Source organism: Pyricularia grisea, chromosome VII, assembly GCF_004355905.1.
Source record: "Pyricularia grisea strain NI907 chromosome VII, whole genome shotgun sequence".
NCBI lineage: Eukaryota > Fungi > Ascomycota > Sordariomycetes > Magnaporthales > Pyriculariaceae > Pyricularia > Pyricularia grisea.
Window position 1 is genome coordinate 2,491,454 of NC_044975.1, and position 13,317 is coordinate 2,504,770.

Here is a 13,317-nt window from a genome sequence, read left to right on the forward strand (position 1 = left end):
TGTGATATGACACTGTGTCGCGCACGGCTTGACATGACAGCGCCTGGCCCCGATAACCAATAACTCAGCCTTATCGCGCGCAACCCTTGAAGGTTGGGGTTCAACTTACCCCAATTGGTTTTCCCACTTCCATGTCGTGGCAGTGACACCCAATTTCATATTGCATCTTTGGCTGTCCGATCTCGTCATCAAATCGGCCATCTGTTCCTTGCGCAACCTCTCTGGTCGGGTTTGTCGGAACAAACTGCCACTGTCAAGGACCCTGGATATCGATTCATCGCCGTCAAGGCAACACTAACAACGCCACCATGCTCGACACATTCGAAATTGTCACCACAACGGGAGTGGTGCTCTGGTCGCGAACTCTGACCCCGGTCAGTCCCTCAGTCATTAATAGCTTTATCTCGGATGTCTTTATAGAAGAGAAAGCCGGCGCCGGTAGCACACGCGAGAGCACTTCGGCTTCATCCAACCCACCTTATCGAACCGACAGCCACACCCTGCGGTGGGCATTTGTCAAGGAGCTCGGCCTAATCTTCGTTGCTGTATATCGATCTCTCTTCCACCTATCATGGATCGACAAGCTCGTCGACAACATCCGCACCATATTCGTCAACCTGTACGGCGAACAGTTGACCAAGCCCAACACGACGATTGTAGACTGCGCCGGGTTCGACGATTATTTCAACCAGCAGGTCAAGGAGCTCGAGGGTGCAAAGGAGTCCAGGGGTTCTGACACTGCGCGACCCCTCGAGGATGCTTTCGTGTCCGGCAATCTCGGCGAGGAACCACCACTACCGTCGGCGCCGGGGCTACACCATCGGGGCAACCGCGCCGGCGCCGCCGCCCAGGACAAGTCGGTCGATTCGAGTCCCGTCGCATCCCCGACTGGCTCACGCCCCGCCACCCCTGGCAGCGGCGCAAACCACCTCCTCGTCGCCAAGGCTGGCCCGCTGGCGAAGATGTCGCGCAGGGCGCGCAAGGCTCAGTCGGCCAACACATCTGGAGATGAGACTTCACCGGCGCGGAAAGCCAAGTCTAAAGCGACCGGGAAGAAGGGGAGAAAGTGGGATGCCGACGGTCTGGCAACAGAAGACGATGATGTGCAGTTGGATTATTCCCAGACGAATGCTGCCAGCGACATTGATGACGGAGTGGGCAGGTCTTCTGCTCTGGAAGAGGTTGACGCCGCTACATGGGGCACCAAGACCAAGGGCAAATTCGTGCTCAGGGAGTTGGGCGACGAGGTGCATTCTATTCTGGAATCGGAGAAGAACAAAGCCCAGGCAAACTCTTCAGCCAAACAGGATGCTGGACTTATTGGGTCTAGTCTCAGCACGATAGGGGGTTTATTCAGGAACGTCGTCGGAGGCAAGGTATTGACCCGGGAAGATCTGGACAAAGCCATGAAGGGCATGGAAGATCATTTACTGCGCAAGAACGTAGCTCGCGAGGCCGCCGTCAGGCTATGCGAGGGCGTTGAGAAGGAGCTCGTCGGAGTCAAGACGGGGAGCTTTGAGAGTATGTCCCCATGTGCAGCAGCTTTACATTACATATCCGTACACTTATACTGACGTTGTGCACTCACAATTCACAGGCATAAATACTCGGGTACAGGCCGCAATGGAGGCATCTCTCACACGGATGTTGACTCCAACGTCTTCGCTCGACCTCCTACGTGAGATCGACGCGGTCACACAACCTCCCGTAACATCTCTCCGGAAACCGCGACCATACGTCATGTCTATCGTGGGTGTCAACGGAGTCGGAAAGTCCACCAACCTTTCCAAGATTTGCTTCTTCCTTCTGCAGAACAAGTACAAGGTCCTCATCGCGGCTGGAGATACCTTCCGGTCCGGTGCAGTCGAGCAGTTGGCCGTTCACGTGCGCAACCTCAAGGAGCTCACCACACGTGAGGGTGGTCAAGTCGAGCTTTACCAGAAGGGATACGGCAAGGATGCGGCTGCTGTGGCCAAGGATGCCGTGACCCATGCTGCACAGGAAGGGTTTGATGTCGTGCTCATCGACACGGCAGGAAGGAGGCATAACGACCAGAGGCTCATGTCGTCACTGGAGAAGTTTGCCAAGTTTGCGCAACCGGACAAGGTTTTGATGGTTGGAGAGGTAAGCAAGACGACCATGACCAAACCGTGTTGGCTTGTAATGCTCTTTTCGTTTCTCAGCACTAACTCAGATCTCGTTCACAGGCCCTCGTCGGAACGGACTCGGTCGCTCAAGCGCGCAACTTCAACGCAGCCTTCGGATCAGGCCGGTCCCTGGATGGTTTCATCATCTCCAAGTGCGATACAGTCGGCACCATGGTTGGAACACTGGTGAGTATCGTGCATGCGACCAATGTTCCTGTGCTGTTCGTCGGGGTTGGGCAGCACTATTCAGACTTGCGTAACTTTTCCGTCAAGTGGGCAGTGGAGAAGCTCCTCAGTAACGATTGATCGGACTTGATTATACTTTTTTGTAATACAAAGAATGAATATTCCATCTTTGTTTCTCTCATTCTATCCGTGATTATTCTACTTCAACATTGAAGCATACGTTTGTCTAGGGCTTAATCACAGTCGACACCTCCAGCTTTATGAAATAACGCGAGCCTGTACTAATCAGCGACGGCATTACGAGTGGCTCTGTCCTCCTGTACCGCATAAATGGCATCCAAGCTTACTGGAGAATCTTATCGATGCGAGGGCGTCGGGGCGCAACTATAAGGACAGAGGAATGGGGTACTTGTACGGTTTTGTCAGCTCGTGCACGTGATGAGATGCCCTTCCTGGGCTTTTGGGTCAGCATATGCTGCACGGGCCACCCCCTGACAAGACGCACGTGATCCCCCTGACAACGACAAGACATACCTCCATAGGTAGGTAATCATCTCCGCCGTTGACGCAGTTCGATACGTATTCAAAAAGCAGGGCAACACAATAGTCTGATCACTTGAAAGATGTACCAGACTCTAATGGGAGGGCAATCGGGCTTGCAAGTCGAAATGTGTAGATACTCAGCTCTGTGGTCAGACAAGAGCGAAGCGAATTAGGTCCAGGTCGGCTTTCAGGATTATGAGGTGCGGCGTAGGTGTGATGGTGGAGGACCAACATCTAAAACGTTCGGATATCTTTAAACACAAGTGACCACTATACATGATCAGGTCATACATACGGGCTTGGGGCTACTATGTATGTTAGTTATCCCTGTATGTACCTACTCAGCTAAGTCTTTCTTGTATTATTCAGAGCCTGTCTCAATGTCTTTTATGCTCTCCCAACATGTCACTGCGCTTGATTACAGTATCAAGAGTCGTTGCTGTTCCCCTCCAGTTGTTAATATTATTTACGTACTGCCTTTATTTAACGGCTTATAATATGCACTGTCCTCTGTACCATAGTTAGTAGAAACTCATGGAAGGATAGGAGCACCCCCATTCGGTCAAGGCTTATAATTGGTCGGATAAATAAGGAAGGCAGATCATTCACGGCTGGGCGTTACAAAAATTTGGTTTTGTGTAGCCTATATGATCCTTTCTACTTGGCATGCATGCCGATCCGCTGATTCCCCGGGGGAAATTCTCCGTTATGTCGATGCCGCGAAGCCAAACAAAAAGCTCTCTTTCTTATATTGTTAGATACGTCTAAGCAAGCAATTCTGGGGGTGGGGAAACAAGGATCGACTTTCCAGGCACCAACATCTCAGACTTACTGCCACACATTACACACTACACTTTTTTTACCGAGTGAATGAAATTTTGATCTGCCGTGTTCACCAGAGGTAACGAAGTGATATTGAACGGGCCGTTTGTCCGCCCTTTTACCGTGCACTAGTGATAATCCTTTCAGATCAATCCCACAGTACCTGAGATGCTTCCCCAAAACCACAAGGTGCACCCAACAGACTATGTCACATACCTACAAACTTGACTGCCCATCTCACTAACAATGCGACCAATCCTGCGGGTGCTAGTCCCTAGAAGGCTTTCAATTGCAGTCGTTGCAATAGTCTTTATAGCCTATAACCATTTCTCTGACGGCGTCCTGAGTGACAACCTCTTTCGCCCCCCAGCGATCCCTGATGATCCACCAGGCGCATTGGATAATCACCCCGTGGTAAAACTACACCAACAGGCACAGCAAGATTTCAAAGCCCTCCTCGCCCGGCAGTCGAGAAACCCCGACGATGCTGAGACTGAATACAGACGGCGCTATCGCAGAGAACCGCCTGCCGGCTTTCGCCAGTGGGTTGCCCATGCCCTTGCCAACGGATCACCCATTATTGACGACTTTGACATAATCGCCGAGAGTGTCCACCCCTTTCTAAAGTACAGTGCCCAGCAGGTTAACCAGAGCGTCCATGATGCCCAGCAGCAGAGCAAGACTAAATCCACCTCTATATGCAAGTTTTCAGCCGGAAGGTTCGGGAGCGGATGTCGAGCTTGGAGCGAGCCTCTTACCAGACTGTTGGGTGATGCGCACAGGTTCCTTCCAGATCTCGAGCTGTACATCAACTTTCTCGACGAACCTTCGGTACTGTTAGGCACAGAAGCAGCTACACGGGACGAAGGCGGTGCAGACGAGACTCGGGAAAAGCCCATGTGGACGGATCTCTCTCACCAATCAATAGCCATGGCCGTGTCCGAGGCGTGCCGGGAACGAGGGGATGAGTTTCCCCAAATAAAGACGGCGCCGCCACATGATATCATGCTCGACAGCTCCAGCCTCCCCTCTGGAAAAGAATTTGTCTGGAACCCAAAGATGCAGAAGAACCTTTGCCAAAATGCCGAGTATGCCTCCCAGCACGGCCTCGTCATGTGCCCAGCGACACTACAGCGGCTTTCGTCCCAAGTCCCGCTGATTTCCCGCGCGGCCCCTTACCCCTTCTCCGACGTCCTCTTCCCCGCCACCCATTACTCTCTCAAATCAAGCCTATACAGCTCGTGGTCGGACCGATCCTGGGGCGCCAAGAAGAACGCCGTCTACTGGGCCGGATCCTCGACGGGGGGACACTGGACCGCCGACACGTGGGTCAACGGCCACCGCCAGCGGCTCGTCGCCCTTGCCACGGGCAGAGCCAAGACCTCCACCGGCGGCACGGTCGACACGTCGCGCCTCGACGTCGCCTTGACCCGCATCGTCGGCTGCGAGCCCCCTAAAGTCTGCGACGCCATGTCTCGCTTCTTCTCGACCGGGAGTCGCGGGCGTCGGGACCCAGAAGACCGCGCGCTGCGCTACCGGTTCGCGCTCGACGTGGACGGCAACAGCTTCAGCGGCCGCTTCTACCGGCTGCTGGCGTCGCGCGGCGTCCCGCTCAAGATGACCATCTTTCGCGAGTGGCACGACGACCGCCTGCGGGCCTGGGTGCACTACGTGCCCGTCAGCGTCGGCATGGAGGAGCTGCCCGAGCTGGTGCGGTTCTTGACCTCAACGGCGACGGGTCAGCGGGTGTCGAGGAGCATAGCCGACGCCGGGAGGGAGTGGTACCAGCGTGCCGTGTCGCCCAGGCATCAGGGCATCTACCTGTATAGGCTTATGCTGGAGATGGCCAGGGTGCAAGATGAGTTGCGGGAAGCGGGGTGAAAAAAGGGGGGGAAAGGAGAAAGGAAAAAAGGAGGCGGACAAAGCAATCAAATGCGGATGAGGATGGCCCCGTCTTGCAGTATAACTGCAGATTTCTTTCCCCCGATGAGGGACACCCAGTGATGCGGAAAAGCTCCTGCAAGCCTCGAGGACTATGGACACGACGATTATGACAATATTGTTTGCCCTGATGATATCATACGCCACTAATGATACCTTGCGCATCACCATCGCAAGGAAATCCGCCCACGTAGTTAATTCCAAATCTTAAGTAAGGTAAATAGCATTTGGTACACGTTTGCTATGGGCCTAGGTATATCATTCACATTCGAGCTCACCTAAAGTAGTCTCGCCATGTAAATTTTTATGAAAACGTAAGTAATAAGTAGATAAGGTTCCTCTGTTTTCTGTTCGTTATACTACATTAGTTTGCTATATTCTATCTCGAAGCACTATTTCTGACGCAGGGCTCATTTGGGCCAACCCAGGGTAGGTGAGGAATTCTCGTCTTTATCGTTATGATTGGCGGACCTAGCTCCGTGATTCATGACGCTGTTGGATTAGGGGTAAAATATGATGCTACAAACGTTCATGCTAAGAAAACAAGAAACAAAAAGAGAAAGTCTTGCCCGTCAAGCCCTTGATTTCCTTATTCCTCTTCATCGGGCCCAAGTACTGCCTCTCGAAACTCCTTCAACCAGGGATGCGCGTACGCCTCAAGGGCCGAAGGCCGTTTTTGCGGATCCCACTGCAGCAGAGACCTAACAAAGTCCAGGAACAGTGTCTTTCGCTCCCCATCAACAGCATGTTCGTTCATAAAATTGGGGGGCGGCTAGAGTGAGTAGAGCGACTCTTCGGGGAAGAAAAGCGAAAGCAAGAAAAGATAGAATTAAGACCTCCAATTTGTTTGCTGGTTGTCTGGTAGGTAGGTAGTTAAAGGTTCAAACGACTGGATGAGATCAGCAGAGGGGTGGTCTCAAAATAAATTGTCCGAGTACATAGAAGGCGCATTTATCACTACTTTTTTTGATTTTTTAATCAAACGGATTATTGTAGTTCGGGTTTACACACTACTGGATCTTGAAACAATCTCATAGTTCATGCAGCTATGTAGGAACAAATGAAAATAATCCCGATGCCCAAGTAGGTATCTACTCACAAACCCAACTCAGCGCCTCCATCATCTTCTCATCCGCCTTCCTCGCCTCGTCCAACTCGGGCGCCTTGAGCCAAAACGTATGAGGCCAACCCACCACGACGTCAACCCTCACGTCGACGTCGCAATCCTCCAGCCTCCGGGCGTAGCACAACCCGTCAGAGTAGAGCACGTCATTGGTGCAGACCTGCACCCAGGTCCGGGGCATGGCGCGGAGCACCTCATCCCCGACCTCGAGCGGCATGAGCGGCAACCCATCCCTTGGCACCGCCCTCTTCCATGGCCTCAGCATCGAGTTGGCAAACGACGGCTCGTCGACGCTCGTGTGCATGTGCCGCACCGATTCGGGCACGTACGGGTCCAGCCCCGTGAAGGCGTCTGAGGTCACGGGCCCGCGGAGCAGCACGCCTTGCAGGAGCGGCGCGCTGTCCCGGGAGGCTGAGACGGCGGCGGCCTGCGCCACGAGCGCCGCCAGCTCGCCGCCGCTGGAGCTGCCCACCACCACGACGCGCGCGCCAGGGTGCAGATCCTCTGCCACGTGGCGGAAGGCGTCGATCGCGTCCGACACGCACACGCTGGCTGGGTGCTTGGGCATGAGCCGGTATCCCACCGAGTAGACGGCGTCAACGCAGGGGCTCTTGGCAAGCTTGCGGCACGAGAGGTCCTCACTGTCGGCCTCGCCTACAAAGAGGCCGCCGCCGTGGTAGTAGACGACGACCGTGTCTGGGCCTGCAGTGGTGCGTGGCGACGTATATTGGAGGACGGGGATATTGTGATCCTCGTCTGTGTTAGAGGTCGGCACCTCAAGCCACCGCATGTCCATGTCCTGCGTCAGGTGGTGATCTGGCATGCCTGGGGCGAGGATGCCTGCGTGTCTGGAGCGGCACCGCTCCGCATACCATTTCTGCCGCTCGAGTATGTCGTCTGGCGGCGTGAACGGCGTATCTGACTTCTCGTAGGCTATCCATGCGGGGTCCAATGGTGGTGCGGTCTTGAGGATCAGAGAGTCGGGAACCCGTCGAGTCGCCATCTGAGACACCTGCCGGGTTGAGGAGAGCTGTTCCAACACAAGATGGATAGACTACACAGGTTGTCGATGCGATAATCCGTCAGCTATAAGTAGCCCACCGGGACTAATAAGAGAGATGTCGTGGGATTCCTCCACTAGAAGCAGCTTGAGTGAGGGATTTCACAGTAAACACGCTGAATAGGTCTGCCGGCAGGTATCAGCTGGTCTTTGATGTCGTCCTGTATAATTCGGCGATATATGCTTTGCTATAAGGCTTGTGGTCTGAAAAGCCGCCCATGTATTATTAGGTATGACTTGATTGAAAAGAACCGATCTCATGGTTCACAACCTGCGGTTGAATGAATTCAGCCGGAGCCCCGCACATGAAGCTGTTTATCATGACAGCCCCCGGTATGGGATGAGGGTATGCTAAATATTGCCTTGTATGGGATGGGTATGTAGAATGCTAGCTAGATGAACGCACCTCAACATTAACCTTTTATTGAATAGCAAAAACAAGGAGAATCTTCAACCAGACAGTAAAGACACTTAAATGTTAAATCATGGTGCAAGTACAAGGTCAAGCAACAAGCATGCAGTAATAGATCAAAGAGGAGGCAGATTTGTTCTTTGCGTAAAGCCTTTCGCCTCGCTTGAGGATAGAACCGAGAGATATCGCTATGCTTAGAGCATTGCATAGTCGTTCACAGCCATGAGTAGTTGCAGCTACCGGTGGTAGATCCTGGAGCTGACCACCAAAAAAATATAGACACCGTAGCTAGGCTGTGATTAAAGATATGGCGTGATATTGCAGAATTCTGTAGAAATAGTCTAGTCGGCCCCTTTCCGATGCTGCCGGTTCGATCTCGCCTATCTACAATGCTAGAGTACACAAAGGGAACAAGGTCGCGGTCGAGATGCTTATAGCACGGACAGGTCGCCGAATTTCTCCTGTAGGAAATGTTAGCAACTTTGGATTTAAAAACTCAGTCGGATACAGGGTGAAAAAAGGAATTGAAAACTTGCCTTGTATCCAGGCACCTGCCAGCGGCCCTTGGAGACCAACTTGGCGGTCTTCTCGTCAATCGACGGCTCGGCAGCGGCAACCTCGTCCTATAAAAGTACAGCATCAGTATCCACACAGACACGCGTGTCATCATCAACCCATCAATGCCACCACATACAACAGTGAGGTCCTCGAACGGCCTGGCAGTCTCAATGTTCTCGAGCGTCTTCTGGAGGTCCTTGAGGGTCATGTCGACCTGGTTCTTGGTAGCTTCGGCGTTCTTGACGGCCTCAACCTCGAAGGCGTCGATGGCCTTGAGCTGGCGCGAGACGTCGTAGGTGGCGGGCTTGAAGGCGGTGAAGCGCTTCTCGATCTCGTCGACGATGGCCTGGTTCTTGAGGACGGAGCGGTAGTGGGCAAAGTCGACCTGGGTAGGCTGCTGGGACAGCTGCTGAACCTTGCGCCTCACGTCGTCGTTGCGCTTCTTGAAAGCCTGGAGCGAGGCGGCCGTCTGGCCACGGAGACCCAGGGACGTGGTGACCTGGGCCCAGTCGATCTTGAGAGCTGCGCTTCGCTGTTTTTTTTGAGAGGTTCGGCAAAATTAGCTCGGGCGTTCTCGGGAGTGGTTGCTGGCGATTGACCGACGGGAAGTCTGGGCAGCGATTGTGTGACGACGACGGTCTAAAAGCACCAGAGACAGGCTCCAGAATGCCAATTGGTACGGGAGAACTTACTGCGGCCATTTTTGCGGTTGATGTGCGTGTTTGAAGGAGTGGAGATTGAAAACGAAGTCGTCGTTGTCGCGACGATGCTTGCCCAAGTTCCTACAGCAAACTCGGACAAGCCAGGGTGATCCACTCATCACGTGATAGATCGACCAGAATCCACGCCATTTGCAGGTTTAGTCATTCAAGCTATCAACAATAAACCAAGACCGAGTGTCTCGCTTTGAACGATAGATCGGATCAATTCATAGGTATGTTGAACATAGGAAATCGAAGCTTGTCAACATCAATTGGCAGAGATTGTAGAAAACCAGAGTGTGAAAACAGGTAGAGTGCATGTACATCCCTACGTAACAGTACCGTGAGTGACTTAGTATGTAAAGCTCTTTCGTCATCGTCACCATCAGGATAATCAAGATTGCCAAAAGAATTCAGCCATGCTTTTTTTTTCATTGCTGTTTCATGGTCGTTTTGGTCATGAGCCACATAAATCCCGGACTTCCTATCAAACATGCCTGTGAGGCGTACGAAAACGCTCATCCACGGCCGAAAGCCTCAGCCCAAAGATACACTAGCAACTAAACCGTTCCCCCTTGACTAGACGCTTAAAGCCATGATGGAGTTGACTATATCATTGTCATTCTCCTTCAAAGCCTTAATGGCCTTTGTGCGCGAGACGCCGGCCTGGGTCATGACGAGCTCAATGTCCTTGTCCTCAATACCGTCGGCGTCGACCTCCTCGTCCTCATCATCATCCTCCTTCTTGGCGTCACCCTCGCTGGCCTTGCCGGCCTCGCCGTGGCTGTGGCCGGCGTGGTCATGGTCGTGGCCAGCCGAGGAAGCGAGCTGCTGGGCAGCGGCAGCCTGGGCCGAGGCGTTCAGGTCCTCAATCTTGGCCTCACCGAAGACGCTGTCATGGTAAATGCGAGTCAGCAAAGGAACTCGCGACTCGCAATACAGCTTATTAGAGGGTGCTACTTACATGTAGGTGCTGCTGTTGGGCGACTTGTAGACCTCGGGGTTGTTGATGACAAAGAGAATCTAATTCATAAGTCAGCCTTTGAACCAAAATGTAGACCGCATAGCCAAAAAGCCATTGCACCAGGCCTGAAGCTCCCCCGCATATCATCTAGAGCTTGGGAGGACGCTTGTACTGTTCCTCATTTCCACCTCTTGGCACACGCACACATCCCACTATAGCTTCCCATGCAGTCGACTTACGTTCTTGGGACGGCGGAGGGTAACGCGGGTGATGCCGTCGACACGGATCAGGTGCAGCTTCTCGATGGCCTTGCGAGCCTTCTTCTCGTTACGGGAGTGGATGACGGCGGTCGAGCCGGCAGGGAGGTTGGTCTCCTCCTCGCCATCGGAGTCGGAGCTGCTGTCATCATCGTGCTCGTCGATGGTGGTCTTCTTGGGCTCCTCGTCGGGAAGCTCTTCGACTCTAGGGTTGGCCATTTTGAGGGACTATTGCGGGGTGGTGCGGTTGGTTAGCGGAAATGGGTTGTATAATTTGGTGCTCAGTGTAGAATTTGAAGGGTCAAGCAAAGCCTGAACTTTGCCCACTTTCACAGAATGAACAAAGAGGGCGAAATTTCGAAAGTGGGTAGGTAAGGTAAGGTAGGTTGATTTGCTTCAGAGCACTTGCGATTTAACAGCTTTTTCTGACACAGATCAACGGTTTAGATGTAAAAGCCGTTCTCAAGTGAATTCGATTCAATAGCAGTAATTTCTGCAGCAATTTTCCACTTACTCTGTTTCTGATTATCACCGCCCTGCGTTACTGGTCTCGTCGTTACTCCAAAGCGCACACTGAGATGTGGGACGCAAAGTGCTCAGAGGCAGAAGAATTCACAACCCTAGAATTTCGCGGGTGGTCAATGCACACAAAAACTCCACCCACCGACCAACCCGCAATGTGCGCACTACCTTACCCACCTCAGGTGACGAGCATATAGGCGGAGGTAAGGGACAGTCAATCGCACATTAAAGCCAATGAAGACGCTGCGTGGTCGTTTGAATGTCTAATGTAAACTAAGGGGAGACTTGACTACCATAATTATTAGATGAGTTTTGGACATCTGCTGCAGAACTTCAGTCATATCAAACGACAAGTGGCAATAGCAGTTTTCACTCTTTACAATTCAGACATATTTATGTGCAGGATTGTGGTGTTCTTGATATCATTAGGTAAGAATGCTTTGTTTTGTTTGGGAGCTTTCGAAGGACGAGACATCCACAAACGAAACGAATAGTAGCTCCAGAGTATATCAGTCTGCCCGGATCCCTTCAGTATCACCCGAACGCCCCGATTGTCACAATATCAAGCGCCAACGGTCGTTTTTGGCTCAAAAGATTTCCTCATTTTACGCCGCGACACGTCATCTCGTAAGATGATCGTGACTGTACAGGGTCGTCCCGAAAAAAGTGCAAAAGAATCGCAATAGCCCTAATGCCGATTGGATATGATCATGCAATCCATTCCAAGAGGTGAAAACCGTTTTCCGCAAACCGAAACCTCGTCGAAAAAGCCCCTTTCCTTCCAAGTCTGCTCTAATTTGACGCCCGTCCCCTCGATGCAAGCCACGCCGAAACAGTCCCAAAGATTCCTTTTTATGCTTCCGTCAAAGTCGTTGTCGTCTATGCCGAGGCCTTGACCTTGGCCAGAGCCTTGCGCTCCTCGAAGCGGGCGCGCTTCTTGAGGCGCATGACCTTGAAGCGGTCGAAGTCGGTCAGGGCACCCCTCCTGACCTGGCGGTCGGCCTTCTTGGCCCAGTTGCTGTTCTTCCACTTCGAATCGACCTCGGCCTTCTCCCAAGCAGCCTTGACAGCTCCTGACCGCGCACCACGGGGCAGGTTGGGGATAACGTGTCCGGTGAGAACGGCTTGGCTCAGGGGAACGGATTGTCTCGCAATGGCGAGGTTGGAGTCTGAGGAGGGCCCATCGACGAGGACCTGCAATTGCCGTAGTTGCATGTTAGTTCTGGATTGTTGTAACATCTTTTGTTCCCAGAATCGCCGATCACGGCAACTTCCAACTTCCACCACCGCACCAACAAATCCGGGGGACCTTTCCACGTACGCGCTTGTGGTCGATGATCTCGACAATGGTGGCAAGCTTGCCAGCGTTGGGGCCGTCGTTGATGAGGAGAACGCGGCCGACCTCGACCTGAGGCCACTGGGCAGCGACGATGCTGATATCACCCATTTTTGGCGGCTAGTAGGCGTTGATGTGAGCGAAAGTGTGGTGAGGAGGTCGAGGGTATCGTCGTCGTGATGATCGTTTTCAAAAGTGTCGTAAAGAAATGGCTTACCTTTTCACGATTTGTGACAAGAATCTAGGCGTGGCGTCTGTTTGCTTGACTTGAGGGCATAAGAGGGGACCGTCGTGCGTGAGCAAAATTTCGTGCCCTACTAAGGCCGCGGCAGCCCCACACTTCCTGGAGTGGGCCAGAAAGTGGCCCAAATCACGTGCAGACACTGTCATGGGGGATCAGTTTCGTCGTTTCTTTCGGATTTGGGAGCATCATCAATTTGTATGGTGGTCCTTGACTCCTTGGGTTGCAATAAACTAACAGCGGCAATCAGCAACACTGCGACAAATATTGTGACCTATTCTAATTTGCTACAATGTTTAACTTGTCATGGTATCCTTCTTATCCACTGCACAATGTCGTGAACGATTTCGCCGCAGCTCGGGGCAGATGTACCCTAGACTACACCGTCCCTACACCGAGACCTCAGCTGTACCGTCGATCTACAGGTTCTATTACATTGCATAGATCTGTTGGATATCAATGAGCTCAAAAATGTTTATCCAACCGCATCGGACCTTAGATGAG

The 13,317-nt window shown here is 52.6% G+C and overlaps 5 protein-coding genes across 5 annotated transcripts; 2 read left to right on the forward strand and 3 right to left on the reverse strand.

Moving 5' to 3' along the window:
* Positions 1–142: 142 nt before the first annotated feature.
* Positions 143–2,491, forward strand: PgNI_10747 (uncharacterized protein). Its single transcript, XM_031130720.1, has 3 exons — positions 143–1,521; positions 1,598–2,124; positions 2,208–2,491. The coding sequence occupies exons 1-3, from the start codon at positions 309–311 to the stop codon at positions 2,451–2,453; spliced, it is 1,986 nt and encodes a 661-aa protein (XP_030979563.1). The 5' UTR covers positions 143–308; the 3' UTR covers positions 2,454–2,491.
* Positions 2,492–3,944: 1,453 nt separating this feature from the next.
* Positions 3,945–5,579, forward strand: PgNI_10748 (uncharacterized protein; the record flags this gene model as incomplete). Its single annotated transcript, XM_031130721.1, has 1 exon — positions 3,945–5,579. The coding sequence occupies one exon, from the start codon at positions 3,945–3,947 to the stop codon at positions 5,577–5,579; it is 1,635 nt and encodes a 544-aa protein (XP_030980215.1).
* A 649-nt stretch (positions 5,580–6,228) lies between these two features.
* On the reverse strand, positions 6,229–9,643 carry PgNI_10749 (uncharacterized protein; the record flags this gene model as incomplete). The annotated part of the gene is given in 6 exon segments (XM_031130722.1): positions 6,229–6,411; positions 6,743–7,816; positions 8,786–8,857; positions 8,929–9,314; positions 9,485–9,574; positions 9,586–9,643. 6 exon segments carry the CDS (start codon positions 9,641–9,643, stop codon positions 6,229–6,231), a joined length of 1,863 nt encoding a protein of 620 aa, XP_030979780.1.
* A 191-nt stretch (positions 9,644–9,834) lies between these two features.
* Positions 9,835–11,484, reverse strand: PgNI_10750 (uncharacterized protein). Its single transcript, XM_031130723.1, has 4 exons — positions 11,229–11,484; positions 10,697–10,942; positions 10,458–10,516; positions 9,835–10,385 (listed from the first exon to the last, which is right to left on the reverse strand). The coding sequence occupies exons 2-4, from the start codon at positions 10,931–10,933 to the stop codon at positions 10,073–10,075; spliced, it is 609 nt and encodes a 202-aa protein (XP_030980110.1). The 5' UTR covers positions 10,934–10,942; positions 11,229–11,484; the 3' UTR covers positions 9,835–10,072.
* Positions 11,485–11,631: 147 nt separating this feature from the next.
* On the reverse strand, positions 11,632–12,853 carry PgNI_10751 (uncharacterized protein). Its single transcript, XM_031130724.1, has 3 exons — positions 12,790–12,853; positions 12,558–12,692; positions 11,632–12,430 (listed from the first exon to the last, which is right to left on the reverse strand). Exons 2-3 carry the CDS (start codon positions 12,681–12,683, stop codon positions 12,116–12,118), a joined length of 441 nt encoding a protein of 146 aa, XP_030980331.1. The 5' UTR covers positions 12,684–12,692; positions 12,790–12,853; the 3' UTR covers positions 11,632–12,115.
* Positions 12,854–13,317: the final 464 nt, after the last annotated feature.

Bases quoted from the DNA above. Each gene is read 5' to 3' on its own strand.
- PgNI_10747 (XM_031130720.1), top strand. From the start codon at position 309: ATGCTCGACACATTCGAAATTGTCACCACAACGGGAGTGGTGCTCTGG. The intron at 1,522-1,597 runs GTATGTCCCCAT...CACAATTCACAG, and splicing joins CAAGACGGGGAGCTTTGAGA to GCATAAATACTCGGGTACAG. The intron at 2,125-2,207 runs GTAAGCAAGACG...TCTCGTTCACAG, and splicing joins AGGTTTTGATGGTTGGAGAG to GCCCTCGTCGGAACGGACTC.
- PgNI_10750 (XM_031130723.1), bottom strand. From the start codon at position 10,933: ATGGCCAACCCTAGAGTCGAAGAGCTTCCCGACGAGGAGCCCAAGAAG. The intron at 10,517-10,696 runs GTAAGTCGACTG...CTTATGAATTAG, and splicing joins CCCTCCGCCGTCCCAAGAAC to ATTCTCTTTGTCATCAACAA. The intron at 10,386-10,457 runs GTAAGTAGCACC...TTACCATGACAG, and splicing joins CCCAACAGCAGCACCTACAT to CGTCTTCGGTGAGGCCAAGA.
- PgNI_10751 (XM_031130724.1), bottom strand. From the start codon at position 12,683: ATGGGTGATATCAGCATCGTCGCTGCCCAGTGGCCTCAGGTCGAGGTC. The intron at 12,431-12,557 runs GTACGTGGAAAG...CGGCAATTGCAG, and splicing joins AGATCATCGACCACAAGCGC to GTCCTCGTCGATGGGCCCTC.